Genomic DNA, 27,171 nt, shown 5'->3' on the forward strand with positions numbered 1-27,171 from the left:
TACTGAGGTGAACTGTGCTGTATAATCTAATATAATAAGCTACAAAGTGACAAACAGCCGTTCCTACACATTCTGTGCCACGCTGTGGGTTTTGTGGGGGTTTTGTGTCTTCTGTGTTTTGACTCTGCACAGTGTTCATGTTCAGGGGAGGCTCTTCTGACCGGCTTCGGTAGGAAACTGCCTGATCTTCTTCACCACACATCTCAAGTGAGAGCAAACCTCTGTCCAGTCTCGTGGCCGCTTCTGCCGCGTGCGCGCGCCTCGCCCCCGACCCCCTGGCCGCAGTAACGACCGGCAGTAACCTCGCGCGATACGACTCAGTCACATCGAGTACCGTTCCCCGAACACGCGCCACCTGCGGGCGCCCAATCAGAGGCCAGCGACCGCGCGGCGCCACGCCCACCGCCGCGTCTCCCACACTGCCATGACAACGAGCTCGCGGGACTTCCGTGCCGGTGTCAGAAGCACGCGCGGCGGTAGGCGGCTGAGACAGGGTGCGCGACCTCGTCGCTGAGCTTGTGGAATAAACACATAGCAGAAAGACCCGAGCTGCGCCAGGACAGAGCAGTCTTCCGGGACAGGCAAGAGAAAAGGAGGTACTTTTGGTAGCATTAACTCTATTTGGGGGTGTTTTTATTGCCCATGTGTGCATTAGTGCAGAGAGAGAGAGAGGGGGGGGGGTCATCCAGTTTTCTGGCTATGCGTTTTTTGACATGACCAACCGGTCCAGCTGATCCAAGGCAGACGAGTCAGGGTTGCCAAATACTTTCAGAAAAAGAAGGTACCAAAACTTTCTGGGCAGAGCCCCTAAAAATCCAGTACATTTAGTTAGGAAACTGTTTACATATGTGGTTTAGCATATTTCATTGCAATTATTATTATTATTATTATTATTATTATTATTATTATTCCATTCTCTTTTTTCTGTGTACCAAATTGGGAATTCTAGGCCAATGTCGATATCCAATGTTTTTCATGTACCCATCTGCCCACATACAGTGATGTCAATACGATCAAGTTGTTTTATCTATATTAAATAATGAAAATATAATAAACAAACAAAAATAATTGCGTATAAATCATTATAATAAATCATTGTAATAAATCATTATTTACACAACGTACATGTCATTGTACATACTTTAAATATGACAAAGTTCTGTGTCTTGGGAAAGTCAATGCAGCACTCCTTCAAAACTCACTTTGTTAGACACATCGGTATAGCGACATATTCCTGCGATCTAATTAGCCAATCACGTGGCAGCAGTGCAATGCATAAACGCACTGGAATGAGGAAAACTGGGATCTCAGTGATTTTGAGTATGGCATGATTGTGGATTGCTGAGTACTTCTATAACTGCTGATCTCCTGGGATTATCAGCACAGCCATCTCTAGAGTTTACTCAGAATAGTGTAATAAAGCAAATGTCACGACTGCAGATGGAAAAGCCTTGTTCACGGTAGAGGTCAACGGAGAACGCACAGACTTGTTCGAGCTGAGAGAAAAGTAGTTAAAAACTAGTTAAACTAATGGACAACCACTCTGTAAAACACGTCCAGCCTGGAAGTGGAAAGAAGGGCTACAAGAAAACAGAAAGCTGAGGCTGTAGTGGACACAGGCTCACCCAAAACAGACAGCTGACTGGAAAAATGCAGCCTAGTGTGATGATGATTGTAGGGTCAGAATTGTGTGGCAATAGCATTACATCTACTCAGCCAACCTACCTACCTTATGTCAACAGTCCAGGCTGGTGGAGGTGGTGTAATAGAGTGGGAAAAGTTTTCTTGGCACACTGTGGGACTGTTAATACCCACCCGTCATTGTTTGATTGCTATATGCTATTTATCTTTTGTGCATCCCTTCACAGCCAGGATTGACCCATCTTCCAACAGCTACTTCCAGTGTGATAATGCACCATGTCGCAAAGCAAAAGTCCTCTCCAACTGGTTTCATGAACATGAGAAGGAGTTCACAGTTCTTCAGTGCCCTTTCAAGTCACTAGATCTAAGTCCAGTAGAGCATCTTTAAAAGTGTTCCTGAAAAATCTGCTGGAATTGTGTGATGCCGTCATATCATACTTAGAGACCAGAAATGGTGTTTCTAAATGTGACACAGGCCTGTGCTCATACCCCCCCCCCCACCCCCCACACACACACATGCACATACAGGTGGGCTTTTGTGTGCTGTATGGGCTGATGTGCACAGCAGACTGCTGGAGAGTCTTTCTTTCCACAGCTTTATTCCGTCCACTCAAGTCACAGTGACTGAAATGTGTAATACCAGACTGCACGAACGCAGACCGACCCTGACACTGGTATAGAAAGACCAGTAGCAGCATGATCAGACCAGACAGATCAGACCATTTCTAGCAAGACTGGTAAGGCATTATTTAAGACTTCAGTTTAATGATACAAACTTTAATACAGTATCATCAAAAATATGTTATCATATTTTAATATACTGCAACTGAACTGTTCAGGTGATTCTGCTGAAAGGTCCCTTCTGCAAATGCGTGACGGTCTGTGATTTACATGCAGCCGAGAAACAGGTAGCACAACTGTTAGACAGAGGGCTAGCACTAGGTGTGTATGTACGTAGGGTGTGTCTAGCTACATCTGCACATGTGATGTAGATGTGGTGTGTATACTGCTGCATTACGCCTCAGTACATTTTCAGTGCGCAGTTCTGTGTACCCCTCTCTAACTCCCTCTCTGGAATATTTAGGGTCTCATATTCTGATGAACGATCCATCTCCATAACAACCATGGCTTTCACTCTTCAGTTAAGTCACCCAGGGCAGTGACTGCACCGACTGTGCTTGGCCCAAGCAACAGTGAAGTACTGTGATTTCAGCAAAAAGGCTGACGCACTATCACTGTAGGGGCGTAATGGCACATGTATTTGTACCGAACCATCGCGGTACAGACATCACAGAATCTCCTAGGAAAACATAACCCCCCCCCCACACACACACACACACATTACTCTTAGTGTGATTGTGGTAGCACAGGTGTCTGTTAGCTGTTGTATTGGAGATGGGGAGCTGCACTTTCTCAGGAATTTCCTACTGCTGGCTACCTAGTGATGCTGCATCAGTGGCAGATTGAATAGAGGCAAGATACCAGAGGAGACATGTGCTAGTCTTCACACTTATGTTGACAGATTGCTAGTGATAGAAGCAGTTCACATAAATGAGGATTGGCTAATTGGCTTTTCAAATTGGGTAGAAAATGAGTTTAGAAATAAATTATTATTTATAAAGTTATTAAGAGAAAAATGATCTATAGTTCATTACAACTGATGAATGATCTGGAGTTTTCTGTGGAAGTTCATGGGAACTCTCAATATGAGGTCCAAATAGAATGCAAGTGAAGGAAGGCCACAATTAGACCTATCAACCTAACCAAAACTCCTTGGTGCTGTCTAAAAAAGAAAGAATACACTGGCAAGGTTTCGTTGGTAAAGAAAAACCCCTTCAATCATAAGAAAGTAAATATAGCTGCTTTACTACATACTACAAAATTCTGATGACGATGATATCTGAAGGCCGCATATGTACAAAAGCCTCATTTGCAATGCTCCTGCTCTTTCCCTCTCTCCCTCTCTCTCGCTCGCTCCTGTAGCTTATGCAGGCGTGTGTTGGTGCTTTTTTGCTTTTAAACAAAGATGCTTTTCTTCAGAAACAGGAAGTGAACTAGGCTGCTCTCCTCCTGCATGCCAATGAAATGTGGCTATTTCTGACACATCCAGTATTATTCAGTCACATGCCGGTCTGTTCAGTACGGTTTCATTACAGCGATTTCACAAACGCTCAGGCTGATATATAACTGAACAGTTCTCATTCTTGTGCTGATTAGTTTCTGCTTTCTTATTGGCTGAGCTCATTTGTTGGATGAAGCTCAGCTGAGTTCAGATTGGGTAACCAGCTTTAGAAAAAGGTTGCTGTGTTCACACTGATGTAAAAGCTTTTACTGATGGAGAGAGAGACTGTGTGAGTGTGTAGGGACAACTATTCTAGTGGATTCTGGGTAACCTGAAGCACTGGAAATAAATGGGGGTTTATAAGGCTACACAACCCCTACATAAACCTTTCATGACACCTGATATATGTTTACCTAAATTTCTTTTTGAGGCTTATTCCAACAGTCAGCATTTTCAAAATGAGGTCAGTGGGTAGGCCCTATGTTTGTTAGGCCCTTTTTAGGAACAAGTTCAACGGCCCACTGTTTGCAGTTTCCTTGGGCAGCAGTGGAGAATTGTGGAGCTTCTTGTTCCTGGTCTGCACTTTCTCACACATTTTAATTTATTTATGTTTTTGCTGGGAGCATATGAGCGGATGACAAGTGAGCCAGTGTGAGTTATTTGTGGAGAGATAATCTGTAGTATATGAATAATGCATTGTATCTTCTAAAATGGCTTGTGAGGATCTAATCCATCGTACGGAATGGAAGTGCTGTAATTCACTGACTCTGCATGCTGTATTTGGAACCAGCAAACGTGTCCCTGCCCTCCGAGCACACTTGTTATTTAAAGGTTAATCTGTGTGTACTCTTAATGTGTGTGTACTCACAAACACACCCAAGTGTAAAAATACCCATGTTTATATATCCACGTGCTCGATGTTGGAAACCTTTTGCCTGTTTCTGGATTTACGCTGTTTTAAAATCTGGAATAAGCTCTGTTCATGGTACATAGACTTTTTTTCATTGACTCAGTTTACTGGATGTGAAAGTGTAAGACATGTACAGCTAGAATCAATAATTCTTTCATATTCAGTCTGCCATCGAGGGTTTACCATGCATTGTCTGGTGTGATGCCCATTGAAGCAGTCAGAAAACAGGATTCCAGAGCAGAATAAAAACTGCTGTGCCACTGGGTCAAGAACACTGGGTCAAAAAAATGAAACAAACTGTACAACAACACAAATATTATTGCTATTACTTCCTAATAGCCCCAGCAAATAGTTAACAATTCATCCTCATTTCATGTCTAATAATGCGTTGACTAAAGATTTTAATTTTTACAACTGTTGTCATAAAGCAGCTTTACATAATCAGTAATTAGTAAAAGACAGAAAAAAAAGAAACAAAAAAAAACTTAAAAGACATGAAAAATCTAAGACCCCAAATGAGCAAGCCAAAGGCGACAGTGGCAAGGCAAAAAAACTGGAGGAAGAAACCTTGGGAGGAACCAAGACTCACAAGGGGGACCCATCCTTCTCTGGTCAGAACTATTGATAAATTATTGATAAAAGTTACCAAACCATCTAGACTGTTGAACTGCTCTGATCAGAATCATAATATATTAATCATGGTGTAGTAGAATTTAATATAATCATGGCAGTGATGGTCAGAGTAATGAGAGTAATGATAGTTAATAGTGGTAATATTAATAGTAAATAATATTTCTGTGATCAACTTTCTGTCATTATGATGACAATATGTAACTAAATATCATATAGTTGCAAGACAAAGTCAGTGAACTCTTTGGAAGTACCTGGATTTCTAAATTGATTATTGATTAAAAGATCAGATCAGATCATTATCAAGCATTAGTCACCATTCTGAACAGACAATCTAGCTAAAACTAATACCACACAAACATGATTACGCTTTTCATGTATGCTATTGAGCACATTGAGTGAACATCCATAGTGGCTTGAAAATGAATGCAATAACCTATGGATCCTCCTTAAGCAGCAGTCACCTCCACCACACCTTTCCTGTAGTTGCAAATAAGATTTGCATAAAACTGAGCATATGTTTTTTCTGTTAGTCCTAATTTCTGGGATGACTTAGCATGCACAGCCCTCTTCAGGTCATGCTACAGCATCCCTGTAGAATTATGGTCAGGACTCTGACCTGTCCATTCCAAAACTAGATTATGGACCGCTGCCCTTACATTCTCCCGCACAATTTTTTGATACATCTTTGAATTCATTGTTTATCATTGCAAGGCATCCTGACCCTGAGGCAACAAAGCAGACTCCCTTAAACTCCCTCCACCATGCTTCACAGTTAGGATGAGGTTTAGGAGAAGCAGTGGGCGACATGCCGGTGGTTTGGGGCAAACCTGAGTTGGGCTGCAGTGTCCCGCAATGTCCTTTTAGGACTCTTGTTTAGTGTTGTTTTAAACTTTTGGACATGTGAAGAAACGTTTTTGTTTGTGTGGCTTGAATAGTCCTCTCTACATCTTTTGCAGTCACCCTTGGGTTCTTTCTCACCTCTTTCAGGACTGCACATTGTGCTCTGGGATCTGAAAAGCAAGCCCACTCCTAGAGTGGTGCCCCAAACCACCGGCATATCAACAGCTCTGGGTTTTCTCTATTTGTTGATAATTTGTCTAACTATGGCTTGAAGTACAACCCACGTCTTTATCACTACTTTTGCAACCTTCTCCAGCTTCATGTCTCTAAAACACATCTTCTGAGGCCTGTTTGCGTCAATGCACAGTTCACACTAACTAGTTTTTTTGTTGTTGTTGAGAAGAACAAGTTTGTTATTAACAAGGTATTGTGTGTCTTTATTTAATGGACCAAGCATCTGTGAAACCCATACATTCAATCTTGTCTCCATAACTGAACACATTTAGCCATAAATAGTCTTTAATTATGATTTAGATATTAGTGCAGAAATCCAGGTTATTCCAAAAGGTACTCTTGCAACTGTATCTAGGGGGACCTGAAGGAGATGTTTTCTGGAACCACAAAAGTTCTGAAATTCCATTTTTGCTTTTCTTCCATACAAATACAACATATGCAGGGAATATTGTCTGAAAATAGTAGAATTCTTAGAATTCTAATTACTTTATATTTAAATAAATATCAAATTCAATTCGACAGCAATTGTGAAAATACAAATTTCAATATGTACAAATTTTTGGACACCCTTCCATTTGTGAATAGCCATTACTTAATTAGTAGTTAACTAGATGTTAACTTTATTAACTCATTAGGACTGGTTAGGCTTTCAGCTTACTATTCAAATGTTATAAAGAAATGACAGATAAAGGGAACCGTAAAAGTTGAAAGTCAAAGCAAAGCCTACATGTGATAGCACAGACCTGCTGGAAGGTTTAGCTGACACAGGAGTGGTGGTGCACTGTTCTACCGTGCAGTGTTGCTTGCACAAACATATTCTCAAAGAAAAAATCATCAAAATAAAAAAGGTAGCAGAGAATATCAATCATCAATGTCTGAGGTATGCAAAACATCACAAAGCTGAGAAGGGGCTGGCTTCTAAAACAGAACAATGATATTAGCCATACATCCAATTTCAAATGCCAGCTGAAGCTTTTGGAATGGGCTTCACAATCCCCTGACTTATATCACTGAATTTTTATCTTTCTTGATCTGCGAGGAAGAGTGGATAATAATTCATAAACCCCCAACAAAAAGACTCTGAGCTGGCTACGGAGTGCTTAGGATGTCTAAACATCTGTGCATGACACAATATTTATTCTAAGCTAATAATAAAGTAATTTTACATACTGTATATTGTATATTCTGTATACTGCATATTCACTTACAGTGTAATTTGGCAAGTATAAATATATGCAGTTTTTTGTATGTTTCTTAGTTAATAAAAATGGTCCTAATTTTCTACCATCTGTTTCCTGCTTAGGTGCCAGAGGCCTTTAATAGTCTCACCTAGTCCTTACAACACTCACACATCCTCACAAGGAAGATACACAAAGGAGGAATTAAAGGACAGAAGAGGAAGGATAGTCCAGTATACAGCAGAAGAGGACACAAGAAGACCAAATACAACTGCTGTGAAGGAACAGCTTTGTGCGAGAGTCTCCTCTATTTCTTCCTCTCTCCTTCTCTTTCTCTCCCCCCCTGCCAGTCTTTCTCAGAATGAGGCTGAAGGAGGATGTGAACCCTGTGGTGTTTTTCTTGTTTAGAGTGGTGGTTTGGCTATTCTCCTTGCTTACTTACCTGCCCAGTCTGCTGCTGGGCTCATCCAGTTTAGGTCTCATTAGCCACCCCTCACAGCGTGTTAAGGCTCGCTCAGTGAGTGGGCGGCCCACTGGGCCCTACCGGGATGTGACTGCTTTGGATGGGCTGGCCACATGCCTGCAGCCTGGCATGAACACCCTGGACCGGGTGTTTGAAACCTCAGCCAAGCGCTTCTCCAAGCAGGACTTCCTGGGGACCAGAGAAGTTCTGCGTGAGGAGGAGGAGATGCAGGAAAATGGGAGAGTGTTCAAGAAGGTGAGGAGGGACTCAGATAATATAACTAAACATACATGACTGGTCAAAAGTATTAGAACACCACTAATTGTTTTCCAGTTCTTATTGTAGCAGTTCAGGCCCGGTGAATAACTTGCTGGTTTCTCATTACTGAAAAGATTGGGAGGGGGGGTTATACTTTTGACTGGTAGTGAAATTTTAATTCAGGTTCAGTATGTTAATCAGAACAATACAGCTGAATCCACACCACAGTGAAGTGCTTACCTCACAGACTGTCCACTGTGGGGTCGTATCGCACTCCAGGCTGAGCTCTAGACTAGGTCTTACACAGGTAAGAATTTTTTAAAACATGAACCAATGTTTATGTATTACTCGTGTTTTCATAAAAATTGGAAAAGCTCAACATTTCCTTGCATCCCTGGTTTCTTTTACTGTCCTTCCTTCATTTGCACACAAGCCCATCTCCATAGAAATGAATGGAATCACTCCAATATGTTACAAATGCCGTATTAGAAGATCCCAGGTGTAGTTGCTGATCTCTTTGTGCAAATTTGTTCAGTTCCATCAGCACCACAGCTGATTGACTGTATTAAAAGACTGATTCGATAAACTAGGTGTTGGAAACTGTAAACACTGGTCTTCCTCAAGGGTATCAAATATTGATTCTTATTGTGTGGGATAATTTCAAAGCTACCCTTAAGGAAGGCCAGTGTTTATAGTTTCTAGAACTAAAAATGTTCTAAAGTTCTAATGTCTAGAATCTAGTATCTGGAACTTCCAGAAGACCAAGCATGATGTTTTTCTTACACAATTACAAGAAAACAATGATTGGTTCCACAGTCATGTCCTTATTATGTTGGTAGTTAACTTACCATAGAAGGCCCTAGGCCCTGCTCATGTTTATTTGTAGCCATTCTCATGTTAGCGTTTTAGATCTCATAAGATATTACACACAATATCCTTAGACTTTTACATTTAGGTTATATGTATGGTCGCACATCATGGCGTTGTTTAAAAAAAAGTTTTTGTGTGCATGTATCTGTAAGATAAGTTCATAATACCATATTCAGACTTTCACGACCCCACCGAGTGCACAATGAGCTCATTGTGAATGCAGTTTGATTAGTGCACAAAAACATGCCGCACACACCACAACAATAACACTCAAGACTTTTAGCCTAATTTCATTTAAAGGTTATAACAGACCCTACAGTAATGTTACTATATGTTGTAGTTTTGCAGTGAATCTTTCAGTAAAGAGTCCTGGTGCAGAGTTGCCTCGGCTGTCTCCCATTTCTAATACCTTGCTGAAACCTGGTTAGACTACTGCCATTATATTCACAGCCAGTGGCGTGAATCTAGAACTTCCAGAAGGCCAAGCATGATGCTTTTTCTTACAACATTTCAAGAAAACAATGGTTGGACCCACAGTTATGTCCTCATTATGTTGATAGTTAACTTAACATAGGAGACCCTAGACCCTGCTCCTAACCTAACCCATGGAATAGCCTGCTTGGCAATATATACAATCCTGTTAGGCCAAATTTCTGTTGCTGCTACATTTGCAAACTCAGTCTCTTGCACTGCAAACAATACTAGGTTCATAAAAACAACAGTTGTCATGCTCTGGTTATCATGCTCTGATCTGGGCCTTAACACCAGATCACCATCTGATCTGGGACATGTATTCTTTGTTCCTTTGATGCAGCCATCAAGTACAGAAACAATACCAGTATAATAGACCTTAACACCTTAATGATGTATCTGCTTACATGAATCAGGATGGGCACTTGATTGGTGCCTTGCCAACCATCTTTATTAATGTCTGATCACAAAGATGCTTATCATTGACTTGGCATCAAGAAGGCAATCCTGAACCCATCTGCATCAATAGAGTAGCCATTGAGAAGCTCTACAGGTGATACATGTGGAGTATTGTAACTGCATTCATAATATTGTCTATAATTCTGAATCGTATGTACTTTATTTTATGTGTTTCTATGTTTTGAAATTAGTTGTCATTCTTCCATTAAATCAGTGGTAATGACTGCGGGTCTGAGGTGTGAACTCTTGAACATATGACCAAAGGAAGCGGTTATCATGACATCAGATCAGGATACAGTTTGCAGGCATAAAAACTAGTTCTCCTGCAGGTGGCACTGTTTTACTATTCTTGGCCAAAGCATTACTTACTTGAGAGATTACAAGAGACCTGAGAGTACAGTGAATGAGCCATGGACACATTCATGACACACATTCATGTCTCATTTTGAATTTGAATATATTTTAAACCAAATAAAGTGAGCACTGACAGCCGGTTTCCCAGACACGGACTGAGCCTAGGTTTGGATTAAACTGTTTTGACAATGCTGTGTGTACACTTCTGCTTTGTTCCCAATAACAATGACTGAAACCTATTTACACAACCTGAGCAGTCTTATGAAACTGCCCATGTCGGACCTCTCTCATTAAGTGTTTAGTTGTTAAAGTAGCTGTTTTTTCCCCCAGTCTGTGCCCTGCAAAAGCCTTGCACCTCGCAGTTCAGTGTTTCTTTCCTTTCTTAGCTCTAAATCAAATCATTAGGTGTTGGTAAAGCAGGGACTAACTAAGGATGGCACTTTTTAACAATAGCAGTTCCTACACAGTTCTTACTTGGTACAAACACATCAACAACAACAAGTTTCAAAGAATCATAAAATGACCTGTCTTAATAATTCCCAACCTTTAGCATTAACCCTCACTGCCTCACAGTTTTGAATGTGCAGGCCTACTTGTTGGACCTTTCTAGATTTAGCATTTTAAGCTGGTACAAGACATTTCATATTTTATTTAAAGGTTATAACGGACCTTAACATTAATGTTACTATATGTTGTAGTCCTGATGCAGAGTTTTCTTGGCTGTCTCCCATTTCTAATACCTTGCTGAAACCTGGTTAGACTACTACCATTATATTCAAAGCCAGTGGCGTGAATATAGAACTTCCAGAAGGCCAATGATAGGTTTGGATTAAACTGCGTTGACAATGAGGCACCATTGGAAATTCTTTTTATACTTTGCCTTGGGCTTAATCTTGACCAAGTAAAAAGAAAGAGTAAAAATTGTATATCTTTCATTCTCTCTCTCTCTCTCTCTCTCTCTCTCTCTCTCTCTCTCTCTCTCTTGTAGGTTGTATTGGGAGAGTATCGGTGGTTGTCTTTTGAGAAGGTATATAGAGCGGCGAGTACATTCGGAAGTGGATTAGCTGCTTTGGGGCAGAAGCCCTGCAAAAACATCGCCATCTTCTGTGAAACCAGAGCAGAGTGGATCATAGCTGCTCAGGCATGCTTCATGTACAACTTCCCATGTAAGTCATAGACACACACACAAGCCAGTGTTGAAGGGTCCTCACACTTGTGGCTTGTATTTTAAGTCAAGTCAAAATTAATATTTTTTAATAAAGTTAATCAATATTATCAGATATGAAGAAAGCGGCGGTTGAAAGTTTCGGCAGCTCTGAGCTACTATGCTGAAATGCCTCCATCTTATTAATTGATAACTTGATTACTGAATGTAATGTTACATTTCTCTAGAGCTGTACACATATTATATCAGCATCAATATATCAAGAGTAAAATATCAAATAATGGATATAAACTTGTTGATATTACATTTTGATACATATTCGGTAGCACTAGCTAAGCCAGACTACATTCACCTGAATGGCCTAATCCCAAAAGGTTAGGTAGCTTGGCCTCTCTCTCCAAGAGTTGCCCTTTCTTTAATCACTCACCACGATGCTATAACACGTGTGGACATCTGTTAGCTGAATAAGCAGTTAGTTTTCTCCTACTTCAAGCATGTTTAACTGTCCACTTCTCCCTCAAGCGTTGTGTTGCAGTTTGAAAAAAAGATGTGGCTTATGAAGGTAGTTAGCTAGATAGTTGATGTGATGCCTTGCTGCCAACACTGTCTCAGACGTCAGTGCTTTAGAAGGCAGTGTAGTAATGAAGATCTCTGTAAGTGATTCATGAAGGCCATGATGTTGCCATTGACAGTTCACAGCCAGTTATGAGCGTTTAGTGGCGTTTTTTTCTTTAGCCATTAGCAATAAAATAAAATTGGAGGTTAGATTACTAACCTTCAATTCAGACATGACTGGGTGCCTTCCTGCCTCAGAATCCTGTCTGAGTAGACATCATTTTCCCATATGTTTCACACAGCCAGATTGTGGCTATGTTGACGCACATGCTAGTTTTCACTCTCTCAGTGCTGGTGGCATCCTGTGGAGTCATATCAGTGGAGTCATAACTAGTGTATGGGCATGGAAATGCTTTAATTTGGAGAAATTATTTTAACTTTAACCATTAAAAATGAATTTCATGATTACTATTTTGAACACACAATAATGCTGGTTGAAGCTGGTCTGGTGTTAGGGGTGCATTTCCTGTACAACTACAAAGCTAGCAGCTAGCCATAGTACGATCATTTCCCAAGTAAAGTATAAAAATGACCGTTATTAATACCAAGTCTGACATATGACACCCAATATATCTTAAGTATAAGCAAATATACATTTAACATGTATAGAAAAAGCATAGGTACATATACACAGTAAAGATGTACTTGGACCTATCAATCTATATATTTTTAAAATAAAATAATGAAAATAATACAAATGTATTAATTGGCCAATTTAATATATGACAAATATATGTTTGTTAATTATGCAAATAAGTCTTGAGACTGGTTTCAGGTGGTCTAAGCTGGTCAAGATGGTGGAAAACAGATAATAAGATGGTTAAGCTGGTTGGCCAACTTAGCTGTTGGCCAGTACAATATGTTTGTATGTTTTCATTCAGCTTGCCCAAGCTGGTTGACCATTTTGCTCAAGCTGGTCATACTGATGGATCAGTGTGGTCATGATCGTCATGCAGGTCAACCAGAGCCTGGACTAGCTGATCAACTAGCTTGTGCTGTTCAAGATATATGTTGGTTTGCTTGAGCTGGCCAGGCTTTTTTTCCAGGGAACAGAGAACATAAGTGGTCTCGATGTCTCTGAGTGGATAGGAAGACAATTTTCCTCTTGCCCATGACTCAGCATGATGCTCGCCAGTGTCCGTTAGCTGATAAAACACAATTATACTAACACAAGGGGTTAGTGTTCTCCTCCAAGTGTGTCGAGCTGTCTATTGACATTGTGTTAGCAGCAGTTTAGAAGGATGTCATTCCATATACATTCACTGAAGTTGGCCTTCACCGTCCTGTCTTGCTAGCGTTACGTGATGACTTTGATGGCTCTCATCTGTTACATTTGTACTAAACCTTCTGTCTCTCAGGCCTATACAGCTATATTATACATACTGAACTCCTTTTACAGCATACAAAACACACCATGTAGTACAATCAAGGCCAACCCCATATATGCACATAATGACAAATACGCTTTCTTTACCCATATCGCAAAGGGTTTTACGACACTCAAGAGGTTCTGTGTGTGTGTGCATATGTGTAAGTGTGTCTGAAAGAGGTCAGTCTGTCCCCACTGGTCTGCAGTTATATAAGTGTGCTGTTTCTCCTCCCCCTCTCTCCTTTACTGTCTCTCTCTCTCTTAGTCTCTCTCTCTGTCTCTCTCTCTCTCCTCTATCTGTTCTGTTTTTCTTTAAGACGTGTTATGGCGACGTGCCTTTTCTCAGCCCTTAAGGACATCCCTTAACTTACGCACACACAAACACACCGGTCTTCTGGCTGACTTCTGCACCCTAGTGTTTCTGTCAACATCAGATGCTCACGTAGTCCTCAACATCCGGCGCCCTCTAACACACATGTGTCCGACAGGGAGTGTGTGAGACAGCCGATGCGCTTTTCTCAGTTTTCATGTCCAACACGTTTATATTAATAATATGCATGGCATGTGTTGTAGATAGGCTAATGTTTCTCTCTGTTTAGATATGTGTGTGTGTGTGTGTGTGTATGTGTGCATCAGTGTGTGCTTGTGTGTGTGCTGATCCAATCACCTCTTTGTTTGTGTCTCACGACTGAGGTGTCACGCCCTCGGGCAGTGACGTAGTATGATGATGTCACTGGGTGCGTTTCAGCCGCCCTCTGTCCTCGCAGCCAGGTCATGTGTGTGTGTGTGTGTGTGTGTGTGTCTGCCTTTCCTTGTGGGTATTGTAAAAAACATCACAACAATAATAAAAGTAGATATATTTTACAGAAAAATGCATGCATTTACTTTTTAAAGAATTATCCCAAGAAACACCAGAGGTTCCCTTTTTTACAGGACCACGGCTAGGATTATCATCATGAATTCTCACAGGTCCTGGGATACAGTTGTGTGTGTCTTCTTTTAGGGTTACATATAGGTTACTAAGGTTAAGTTTAGGGTTAGGTTTAGGTTTAGGTTTAGGTGTAGGTTAAGGTTTAGGTTTAGGTGTAGGTGTAGGTTAAGGTTTAGGTTTAGGTGGGGGTTACTGGGGTTCAGTTTAGGGTTAGGTTTAGGTGTAGGTTATTAACATCAAGTTTAGGTTTAAGTGTAGATTACTGAGGTTAGGTTTAGGATTAGGTTTGGGTATACATTTCTATGGTTATGGTAAGGTTTAGGTATATAATACTGAGGTTAAGTTAAGTGTTAGGGTTAGGTGTAGGTTTCTAATGTTAAGTTTAGAGTTATGGTTAGGTTTAGTTTTAGGTTACTGAGATTAGGATTCTGGTTAGATTTAGTTTTAGGTTACTGAGGTTAGGATTAGGGTTAGGTGTAGTTTTAGAGTTACTGAGGTTATGATTATGGTTAGGTTTAGTTTTAGGTTACTGAAGTTAGGATTCTGGTTAGGTTTAGGTTACTGAGGTTAGGGTTAGGTTTAGTTTTAGGTTACTAAGGTTAGGATTATGGTTAGGTTTTTTCTAATGTTAAGTTTAGGGTTATGGTTAGGTTTAGGTATAGGTTACTGAGGTTAGGATTATGGTTAGGTTTAGTTTTAGGTTACTGAGGTTAGGTTTATGGTTAGGTTTAGTTTTAGGTTACTGAGGTTAGGGTTAGGTTTAGTTTTAGGTTACTGAGGTTAGGATTAGGGTTAGGTTTAGTTTTAGGTTACTGAGGTTAGGATTATGGTTGGGTTTAGCTTTAGGTTACTGAGATTAGGATTCTGGTTAGGTTTAGTTTTAGGTTACTGAGGTTAGGGTTATGGTTAGGTTTAGTTTTAGGTTACTGAGATTAGGGTTAGGGTTAGGTTTAGTTTTAGGTTACTGAGGTTAGGATTAGGGTTAGGTTTAGTTTTAGGTTACTGAGATTAGGATTCTGGTTAGGTTTAGTTTTAGGTTACTGAGATTAGGGTTATGGTTAGGTTTAGTTTTAGGTTACTGAGATTAGGGTTAGGTTTAGTTTTAGGTTACTGAGGTTAGGATTAGGGTTAGGTTTATTTTTAGGTTACCGAGGTTAGGGTTAGGTTTAGTTTTAGGTTACTGAGGTTAGGATTATGTTTAGGTTTAGTTTTAGGTTACTGAGGTTAGGATTATGATAAGGTTTACTTAGACCCTTTAATACAATGGTATATGGTCGTGTGTGTCTTCTTTTAGTTTTATGTATAGGTTACTAAGGTTTAAGGTTAGGTTTATGTGTAGGTTACTTAGATTAAATGTATTGTTAGGTTTAGGTATATCTTACTGATGCTAAGTTTAGGTATAGGTTACTGAGATTCAGTTTAGGTTTAGGTTTAGGTTTGGGTATAGGTTACTGAGATTAGGGTTAGGGTTTGGTTTAGGTGTAGGTTACTGTGGTTAGGTTTTGGATTAGGGTTAGGTATAGGTTTCTGATGTTAAGTTTAGAGTTAGGGTTAGGGTTAGGTATATCTTACTGAGATTAGGGTTATGGTTAGGTTTAGGTATAGGTTACTAGGATACATGGTATTATAATTTGAAAATCTATTTGTTAAAACATTTGTGTTTTACTGTGTTCTATAAACAAAGCAGCTTTACAGACTTCCACTTAATAAAAGTACAGTATATAACATATACTTGCAAATTGCTTCCATGCAACATTGTATACCTCATTCCAAATTGATGCTTCATCTAATGAAAATATAATAGACTTTATAGTCAAAGAGTTGAGTTTTGCCACCCTGACAGAATATGGATCAAGGTTTACTTAGCCCTAGTCATATATTGGCTACACTACTCACACATGATTAAAAGCTTTCTTGTATGTGTGTGTTACAGTGGTGACTCTCTACTCCACTCTTGGTGGTCCAGCGATTGCACATGGACTCAATCAGACTGAAGTTACCCATATCATCACCAGTAAAGAGCTGCTGGAGACTAAACTCAAGGTACAATAACAGTATTATTGCATTGGTCAGTGCTCAGTTGAATGGTGGAGCACTTTTCTGACTTAGGTAAACCTTCATTAGGGGGTTTTGACTTACCAGCATGCAAGCAGTTCTTTTGAAAGTTTTTGCTGTCTTCCATATAACATCTTGATCTCCACAGTTCTCCTTTCCTAAAAACATTCTGCATTGTAGAAACCGAAAGCTTTTTGTGAGTGATAATTATCTCCAACAGTTGGTGAGGGGAGCTCATCTATGATGATTTTACTATGGTTTGAAGAGTCAGTGTATGTGTAAAGACTGGAAATTTGATTCAGCTGACAGTTTCTAAATTGCAGTTGGTGAGATGCCTAAGGCCTGATTTGTTAATCAGATTGTAAAACCTTTGAGCTATGAAGGTCAGAGTAACTGTGCATTAGGATTTACTGAAAATATTGTGTTTTATGTTTGATTATATGCAGATTGTATATGCATGACTTACCCTTACCCTTCACATGCTGATTATTACTTCTCTGAAATGTAGAGAAGGAGATTTCTGCAGATTTTCACTTTCTGGGCCCAAATTTTCCATCTCTACTGAACTGCACCAACTTCACAGCAGATATAAAACAGTTTTCATTCCATTTGTCATCATGAAACCACTAGTGCAGTCCCAGAGCTCTGTTAAAGCCAGAGGACATAAAAAGCAGGGTCAGCTTTCACTTTGTACAAGAAAACCAAAGCCTGTTAAAAATGTTCAGAGTTCAGAGGTTTTCTAAGGACATTGAGCTTACAAAACACAGGGGATACTTGGTTGTGTTCTTACATTGCCATGAAGTTGATTCCAACATTACCTTTGTTACCGAGGGAGCTTTACTCTCCACAGATATTGTACATATCTTGTTGGCAGTCACTTAGATTACTGCACCACCCCTATTACAACTGTTGCCCATTTATTCTCAAATGTTTTATATGACTTATATTACATATCTCTGATACGACATATTGTGAAGCATCTACATTCCCTCCACTTTCACTAAGAGTACATTTCTAAACTTCTCTACATTCCAAAAGATTCGTCTTTCCAGATCCATTGACGTATAATTAAAATATGTTCAGTTATTAAAAAACAGTGTATACAGGACAACACTGCATCTCTATTACATCACACAAGTGATAGTAAGCAATACTGTAACAGTGGTGTGAATGTTGTGAGTGGTGCTCTAAAATGATCAATTATTGACTGTATGTTCAGACTGTATGAACTGGTCAAGAACATGTCCAAAAAAAGGAGGACAAAGCGTAAGGGGAGAGAGAGAGAGAGAGAGAGAGAGAGAGAGACAGTGAGAGACAGTGAGAAAATGAGAATGAGCAAGAGAGAGAAGGAGAAACGTGATGGCGACTCACGTTTCAAAAGGACATCTGGGTTCTCTCAAGGCCCTCCTGTCTTACAGTGAGTCATACAAGATAGGGAGACTTATAGCATGCACGTGTGTGAATGCATGTCCGTGAAGCATAAGAAGGCGAGACCAAACAGAAAGGAAAAGAGAAGAGATATACAAAGGAGTTTTTCCTAGAAAGCTTTAGCTTTAGCTTGTCAGACATAATTCAATCAAGTGCTCCAGCAGTGGCAGTCAACAAACCACAGCGGTTTGTATTAAGGCCACACACTGGACCCATATTATTATTATTGTTATAGACAAACACAATCGAACTAAACTAATAACGTATACTGTTGTACTATTCCTGTGTTTTAATAAGCACATACTGAGGGTAAACATCCACAGTGCAGGCTAGAAAAAGTAAGTGAACCTATAAATGTAAGAATCTGTAGGGCTCCCTTTTGCAGCAATCACCTCCGACCATTTGTTTCCTGTAAGTTTTGACCATTCCTCCCTGGAATTTTCAACCATTCAAATTGTAAACTATTTGTTTTGGGTCATTTGTTTTTTTTTGCATCACCCAGTGTCTCTTCAGCTTGAGGTCATTGACTACTAAAATGGAAAATGTTTTTTAACTTTAAATCCAGGCCCTGTGTCAGCAAAACAGCCCCTACCCATGATTACCCATGACAAGTTATGCATGTGTGCAAAAGTTCAATTATTTGTCTCATCTGTCTTTAGAACATTTTCCTAGAAGCATTATGGAACATCCAGGTGGTCTTGAGCCAACAGCTGTCTTTTTTTGTGGTGTCTTCCTATTCCCATGTTTTTCCTGATAGTGAACTTTTCCTGCTACCCATTCGGTTTGTTCTTTGTCTTTCAGGATTGTCAGTTTGTGTTCTTGGAGTGATCTTAACAGGATGTCCACTCTTGGGGAGAGTAGTAACAGTCCTGAATGTTCTCTTTTAAGGCTCAAATAATGTTTTTGAAGAACTTCTGACAGTTTGCACAGAGACATGGTTCACACAAACCAATTATTTTGTAAAACTCTTCTTTAATGCAAACACCGTTAGCCAATAAGCTCTTGGAGCAGTCATTACGCCAGAACTGCAGTTACTTTTTCTAGGCTTGTGTTTCATCTGTGTGTTCAATAAAAGACACTGTTTGTGTGTTATTAGCGGTTTGTCTATAAATATAATTGTGGAGACCAGATTTTAGTAGCAAAAAGGCAGAAATCCATATATACTTTATACTTTCCATACAAATACTTTGTCTTGCATCTGTAGCAGTCGTGGTTTTGGTCGCTGATACAGATGCTTGGCCTGCTAATGGGTGTGGATATAAAATGACTAAAAGCTTTAAAAAGTTTTTTTAAACAACAAAAGTTTTATGAGTAAAATGTTTGATGTGATTGGCAATTATTCAGTTGGCAAGTAATTAATTTAAACTCATATTAAAATAATTTGAACGTTAAACTGTTAATGTCATTTACATGAACCATGTCCTATTTTATGCATATACCAATAAAGGTAAAGCATTCAGCAGGCTCATGAGTCTGGTCAGGCTCACTCTCAACAGACTTGGATAAACAATGTCCAGTTTTAAAGAGTAATGGGTTTGTATTAGTTGCATGTTTTGTGCAGTTACGTTGTAATAGAGGTTTATATTAATGGCATGCTTGTTTGCTTGTGTTGCTTCACAGGGGATTCTGATGGAAGTGCCGAGGCTCCAGCACATTGTTGTCGTTGATGACAAACCCACATCCTGGTTAGGTTACCCACGAGGCATCAGTGTGCACAACATGACTGCTGTACAAGCACTTGGAGCCAAGTCTGAAAATGGTAAACGCCCCTGCCTGTGTGTTTTTGTAGGGATGTCGTGGCAAACAGCATTATATTTATATAACATTATATAACAGCTTATATTTAGTGTTCACTCACTCAGATAATTGAAACTTACTAGGATTTCCTTTAAAAAAAAAGCATTGTTTCTCTGCACACAGCCTTGTGATGAGGTCGCAGGGAGTAGAATCACAGTAGAATAGTGCAACACCACTCCAGGGTATGCTATATCTTCTGAAGGTCTTTTGCTGTCCAACAGGGGTTTTGTTTCTACAGACCTCAACTTCACCTCTACTATTGCTGGTGACTTACATTTCTTATGTGCTGAGGTAACAACTACCTGGCAATTCTTTGCTGTCCTATTATAGCTATACTCGATTTAATGTTCTGGGCATCCAGGGCTGTTGATTGTTGAAACAAGGTTCGAAGAGTCTATGTGAGTATTTTTTTTTAAAGCTTTGAAAAAAGTGCATCACCTGGCTTTTCTCTAAAGTTATCTTAGCGATCAAACCTCTTGCAAACTTTTACGTGGTGTTTCTTTCTCTTTTTCACTCAACACAAAACAAAAACAATACACTGATTAGTTAATCTTCTACTTGCGTAAACATTCACAAGAGGTGCCCAGATGTTTTATGCCACTGTAGTCATTCATTAGGTCAAATGGTCAATGCATTCTAATAAAATAAACCCGTTACCCATAGCTTGTAAGCTAGTATCTAACAAAAGGAATGCTCCCAGTAGTTTAAAGCAGATAAGGTCTTAAAGCGGTAGTGGGGGGCTAGTGTTGACACTATTCTGGATAGAAAAATACCAACAGTAATATATATATATATTACTTAACTTGTACACAAAGTACAAGTTTTAACTGGAATTTATTTCAAAGTAAACTTTCTGTGTATCCATTTTATATACGAACTAATAAAGGATAAATTATGACCTCATTTAAATATTAAAATCATTTAGAAATGATGTGCTTAGTTTATGAACGTAGGTCCACAACTGAGCACTGTTTGGAGTTTAGGATTTACCCACCTTTTTCGGACTGCTACAGCCGTGTGTGTGAATATTGCTGTGGTGCTGTGGATTGTGTATGGTGTGCAAGTGTGTAGAGATTTAAATGGTATGTGTATGTGTTTGTCTAAGAGTGGAATATGTGTGTGTGTGTGTGTGTGTGTGTGTGTGTGTGTGTGTGTGTGTGTGTGTGTGTGTCTGTGTAAGGTCCCTTTAGGTCATGTGAAAGAGAGCCCACATCTGTGTCAAATTAAGGCCAGGGGGTGCAGACGTCTTTCTTTCTTGATCCCTCGCTCTGTCTGCTGCCCTCTCCACTCCTCTCTCACTCCTCCAGGTTTTTTTTTTCTCTCCTTTCTCTGTCACTCTCTTTCTCTTCATGCTTATGATTAGTATTATCTATAATCCCTCTCTTTATTATGTTTAGCATTATTGTTGTTATACTTCACTCTTTCCCCTTGTGTTAATCTCTCGACCCCTCTTAGAACATTTCACTACAGTGTACACCGATGCTCCTCTTCACTCCCACCATCTGCAGTACGGTTTGACCCTCCACAGCTGGTACTACTATGTCCGCTTGTGCGCAAATGTGTGTGAAGGGTTATGTTTACACAATCTAATAGAAACTTCACATGATTTCATGACATCACACACTTCCATCCTGCAGAATATGACATTTAATGTGGACCTTGGGACAGAAACATAAACACACACACACTGTAATGACTAACAGTTGTAATATGTAATGGGTTTAAGACGTAGAGAAACAAGAAAGCAAAGAGAAAGAACCAGCAATCCAATGACATGCTTTGTTATTAAAATATTCCTGATTAATTCAAAATAAATTACTTAAGTTTTTTTAATAGTTTAGTTTCACTTAAATTACTTTGTGAAATTAAGACAGCTTGTTGTGAAAAGGCCTATCTAACATTATTTTGTCATCTGTGCTCTGAAAATGGGGCTAGAAACTAAGTAGCTCTCATAAATTTCACAACACTTTTATTTTTCCTCTGCCCTCTGTCTGCGTTTGCTTTCTTTAGTTTCCCTCCTCCATACAAGTGCTTATTAGCAGGGGAAGCTGTAGGTTGCAGTTCTTTGTGCTCCATCATATATTGCCTTTAACCTCCACATTTTTGTAGTCAGCATATAAGCTTTTATGTTCTGCTACAGACAAGACGGGCTGTTCTGCCTCTGTCTTGAGCCTCATTCGTTTAATTTGCAACCATGACAACAAAGAATTTAATTCATTCATAAAATGCAGAAGATGCATAAAAACTCTAAAAACTATTGCCTAAAGGCATAATAATCACACATCGAAAATGATCACACCTTTTTTAAATTGGAGGGAATATTATAATAATATTAATCACATTCAGTTCATTTTGTTGTGTGCAGCACAATGACAACAAATGTCTGTCTGAAATTCACAGGATCGTGCAGGGTAGGTTTCTCGGACAGGATGCTGTGTAGTAAAGAAATGTAATCCCTGCCTGGGCGACTGACTCTTGTTGTGTAGTATGGGTGTTTGTTGATAGGCAAGTTGGGGCGTTATTAGTTTTTTGTGAAGCTCAGTGAGAGCTTAGTGTCAGGACTGTTTGTTTACATTATTTTCAATGCTTGAAAGGGGCCATTTCATGGAAAATATACCCCTATCTCCATTTCTTACAGCTTTCATATAGAAAATAACGGTTTAGCCACGAACATTCACATTGTAGTGTAAGGAGTGGATGCAGCACAGAGGTCATTTACATACAGGGGCGCTACCAGAAATTTTGGGCCCCATGAAAAGATGTTACACTGGACCCCACAACTGTAACAGTTCTGCCAAAATACTTAATTAATACATTTTGTCGGGCCCATGCCAGTCAACCTCGCATAAGTTAATACTTTTCCATTTGTCCTCTGGTGAAGTCCTTTGTTGCATTGGCAGTGTGTCATTGGGAGTCATTGGGCCCTATTTTAGCGATCTTAGATGAGCCATCAACCGTGCACCGTGCAGCTTAATTTAGGGCGTGCCAGTATGCCAGTATATCTTTGCTATTGCTATAAGTCTCTTAATTAATCATGGGTGTATTTTGGACGTAATGTGCAATAAACCAGTCAATGTGTCACTTGCCATTTCCTTTAAGAGCTGGTCTGGTCTGACTTTGTACGCTGAGTTGGGCTGCACACTCCTGTGTTGACAATTCACTGCCAAGATAGTAACGAACATCTGACTGTTGACGTATGCCTGGGTTGTTTTCAGTCAGTGGCGAACCTGTGTTTTCTGTTGCCAAGATAGCAATACACCAAAAATGACCTGAACACCCCTCATTTTGAGACCACCACCCATCGCTGTAGATATATTCACAAGCACCGTTGCTATTGAAACGACGGAGGCAGAAGACCTGAAAATAGGCATGTAAGATAGATAGCAATGAGTATGGCGATGCGTCTTGCGCAGGGTGTAAAGGCCCATTGTCTTGCAACATAAAGTTCCTTCCAATTCCAAGTTCCTTCCTGTAGACTTCCAAAATTTTGCTTGGCCAAATTGTTCGATGTCTGGGTGTCTGGGTGTACATTAGAGGTTTCTTTCTTTTTCAGGACAACAAACTGCTCTGAAAAATCTATTCTGACTGTTTTGTAGGGAAAATGGAAAATGTAGGATATGGGCCTTCTAAAATCTAAAATATCACCATTGTAAAACAGTATGGCTTGACACCTCTCTCTCTCTCTCCACCTCTTTCTCATGTCTGCCCCACACCTTGTAGTCTCCAGACAGAAGCGTCCTCCTGGTCCTAGTGACATCGCTGTGATCATGTACACCAGTGGCTCTACAGGAGTTCCCAAGGGAGTCATGATTTCCCACAGCAACCTTATTGCGAGCATTGCTGGAATGGCAGAGAGAATCCCCGACCTCGGGTATGGATAGCCATACACATGCACATGAGTTGATTTAGTTGTTGTAGTGTTTTAGCACATAGCTCTTTCTGAAGGAATTCACACAACAATGACTACATTTGACTTTTAAGAATGTGCATATGCTGAAGTGTCCATTTTTTAGGTACATTGTACCTACACAGACCATTTTATTAGAAACACCTAGCATGTAAAGGTAAAGGTAAAGGTGCACGTATTTGTCACTGTACAGTGTACAGCGAAATGTGTCCTCCGCATTTAACCCATCTGGTAGTGAACACACACTCACACACACACATGTGTTAGGGGCAGTGAGTACACACACACACCCAGAGCGGTGGGCAGCCAACTCCAGCGCCCGGGGAGCAGAGAGGGTAAAGGGCCTTGCTCAAGGGCCCAACAGTGGCAGCAATATATAAAAGTGGCAATATATGTGCACCTTTTAGGTTTACAATTACAGAGTGAAGCCCACCTAATCATAGGGAACCACCAGCAGGCTACAACTGCCCAGATAATATTTGGTACTTAAAAAGTAAACTAAACAGGTACTGATTTACTTATCTTTGTTGATGATGTAACTGCTGAAGTAAGTAGCACAGTGCATTCAGAAGTATATATGAACAACTCACCTTCTTTAGTTTCAGTAAATCCCTCAAAACTCATTGTGTGGCGCTTCATCCTACAGACAATGATCATAAACATACAGCTAATGCAACACAGAAAATTCAAAGAAAAAAAAAGAGAAAGTTCTTGAATGGCCAGGTCAGTCACCCTATGTAAATCCATTTGAGCATGCGTTCCATATGATACAGTTTAAGGAAACAAGGCTCTCAAATAAGCATGAGCTAAAGATGACTGCATTAGAGGCTTGGCAAAGCATCACCTGAGAGAATACTCAGTACCTGATGATATCCATAAATCACAGACTTCAAGCTACTTATCATTGCTATGTCTCAAACATTATGGTATGCAAATTCCTTTAAATTAAAGTCTGAAATGTGTCTTGTAATGGAATTTGAAACTTGATCTACTACACTATTACTAATTATTTGCATGATGATCACAGATTCTCAAAATGCTCAAATATTTATGTACATTGTCTGAATCTGCATCATGAGAATGACTATATTGCTATAGTTGGATGTGCCTGTTTGGGAATTGACCTCAGTCTGCCTTGTGGAGGGTAGTTATCTTGCCCACTATTGCACTATTGTGCAAATTAGTCTAGTCTAATAAGTCTAGGTGTCTGAATGGCGTCACATTAAATGGACATTTTGTCATTGCAGTGCAAATGATACATACATTGCGTACCTGCCCCTGGCACATGTCCTAGAGCTCAGTGCAGAGATGGTGTGCGTAGCATATGGCTGTAAAATTGGATACTCCTCGCCCCAAACACTCGCCGACCAGGTAAGCACACACACATACACACACACATTCACAGATTGTAAGCATAAATTCTAGAAATATACCAATTCGATACTAGGTCGAACACTGTTTTGAGTAGATTCAGTAGATTCCAGATTTAGATGCCCATTTTAAAAAGCCACAGCTTTGCTGTTTCTGACACTTTTCCTCAATAGAGAGAGGCCAGAGCTAAACTGCTAGGTTTGAGGCTTGTCCTGTAATGGAGTACAGCCACAGTGAGATGTGGGGGGGTGAATTAGTGATGTCACTGCCACAGGTGTTCTTCCATATGAGGAGAACCAAGAAGGGAGGAGCTGCTAGCTCCTTTTTGGTCTCACAGACTTTGAATTTTAGAATAAAAGTCCTGAGCCCAGACAACACTGTGTTACATAAACAACAATTCAGTATATATTATATATATATATATATATATATATATATATATATATATATATATACAGTGCCCTCCATAAGTATTGGCACCCCTGGTTAAGATGTGTTCTTTAGCTTCTAATAAATTGAGTTTTTTTCTAAGTAATATAGGACCACGATGGAAAAAAAAGTAAAATCTAAGAAATAATTATTCTTCATAAAATCACCTGTTCCACAATTATTGGCACCCCTAATATTTCTTAGGAAATAAATGTAATTAAAGTATTTCTGTCAATTCTACAGTAGTTTACAAAGTTGATCAGAGTATGTAGGAACATTTAATTAGTAATTCACAACTTCCTGTTTCCCTGGGGTATAAATATGACGTAACACAGAGGCCATTTCTCTTCAACATAGGAAAGACAATGGAACATACCATTCAAGTAAGGCAGATGTGTGTTGACCTCCACAAGTCAGGCAATGGCTACAAGAAAATAGCCACTCACCTACACCTGTCCATATCTACTGTCAGAGGAATTATTAAGAAGTTTAAAACAACTGGAACAGTGGTAAACAAGCCTGGACGAGGACGCAGGTTTATTTAGCCACCACGCACAGTGAGGAGGATGATAAGAGAAATAAAAAGGTCTCCAAAGCTCACTGTTACAGAATTGCAACAAATGGTGGCTTCTTGGGGTCACAAAGTCTCCTAAACAACCATCAGGCGCTATCTGCATGCCAACAAGCTGTTTGGGAGGCATGCACGGAAAAAACCTTTTCTCACTCACAATCATAAACGCAAACGTTTGGAGTTTGCTAAGCAGTACTGGAACTTCAACTGGGACTGTGTGCTTTGGTCAGATGAAACTAAGATAGAGCTTTTTGGCAACAAATGCTCTAAGTGGGTCTGGCGTAACACAAGAGCTGAGTATGCAGAAAAGCACCTCATGCCCACTGTGAAATATGGGGGAGGATCAGTGATGCTGTGGGCCTGTTTCTCTTCCAAAGGCCCTGGGAACCTTGTTAGGGTGCATGGCATCATGAATGCTTTGAAATACCAGGACATTTTAAAACAAAATCTGGTGGCTTCTGCCCAAAAGCTGAAGATGGGTCGTCACTGGGTCTTTCAGCAAGATAATGACCCAAAACATATGGCCAAATCTACACAGAAATGGTTCACCACACACAGAATCAAGCTCCTCCCATGGCCATCTCAGTCCCCAGACCTCAACCCCATTGAAAACCTGTGGGGTGAGCTGAAGAGGAGAGTGCAGAGAAGAGGACCCAGGTCGCTGGATGATTTAGAGAGATTGTGCAAAGAGGAATGGTCAAAGATCCCTCTATCTGTATTCTCCCATCTTGTGAAATATTATAAGAGAAGATTATGTGCTGTTTTGTTGGCAAAAGGGGGTTGTAGAAAGTATTAACATCAGGGGTGCCAATAATTGTGGCACACATGATTTGATGATAAACAATTATTTCTTAATGTGGGATTTTTTTCCTACTGAATAAATTCACTTGAGTTAAAGGTTGGATTTTACTTTTTTTTCCATCGTGGTCCTATATTATTTAGAAAAAAACTCAATTTATTAAAGGCTAAAGAACACATCTTAACCAGGGGTGCCAATAATTATGGAGGGCACTGTATATAGTCTCTCCTACATTGTGTGGCATATGATTTATTAATCGGGTATCAGACGAGACACAAAGTGTAGGCATCAGTATCTGTATCGTAACAAGTAAAGCCTGATCCATAATAAGTGCTGTATTGATCTGCTGAAAAGAAAAACA

General features: G+C 39.8%; 1 protein-coding gene across 1 annotated transcript in view; it reads left to right on the forward strand.

Annotated features, from left to right (window-relative positions):
* The first annotated feature begins 485 nt into the window (after positions 1–485).
* acsl3a (acyl-CoA synthetase long chain family member 3a) overlaps positions 486–27,171 on the forward strand; it is a 38,721-nt gene continuing 12,035 nt past the window's right edge. Inside the window, exons 1-7 of the mRNA XM_072690660.1 lie at positions 486–596; positions 7,624–8,216; positions 11,362–11,539; positions 16,387–16,496; positions 19,557–19,695; positions 23,454–23,604; positions 24,888–25,011. Of these exons, the coding sequence (XP_072546761.1) occupies positions 7,860–8,216; positions 11,362–11,539; positions 16,387–16,496; positions 19,557–19,695; positions 23,454–23,604; positions 24,888–25,011 (1,059 nt within the window). The 5' untranslated portion in view covers positions 486–596; positions 7,624–7,859. The remainder of the gene's footprint in view (positions 597–7,623; positions 8,217–11,361; positions 11,540–16,386; positions 16,497–19,556; positions 19,696–23,453; positions 23,605–24,887; positions 25,012–27,171) is intronic.

The sequence above is a fragment of the Salminus brasiliensis genome, chromosome 11 (genome assembly GCF_030463535.1).
Source record: "Salminus brasiliensis chromosome 11, fSalBra1.hap2, whole genome shotgun sequence".
Classification (NCBI taxonomy): domain Eukaryota; kingdom Metazoa; phylum Chordata; class Actinopteri; order Characiformes; family Bryconidae; genus Salminus; species Salminus brasiliensis.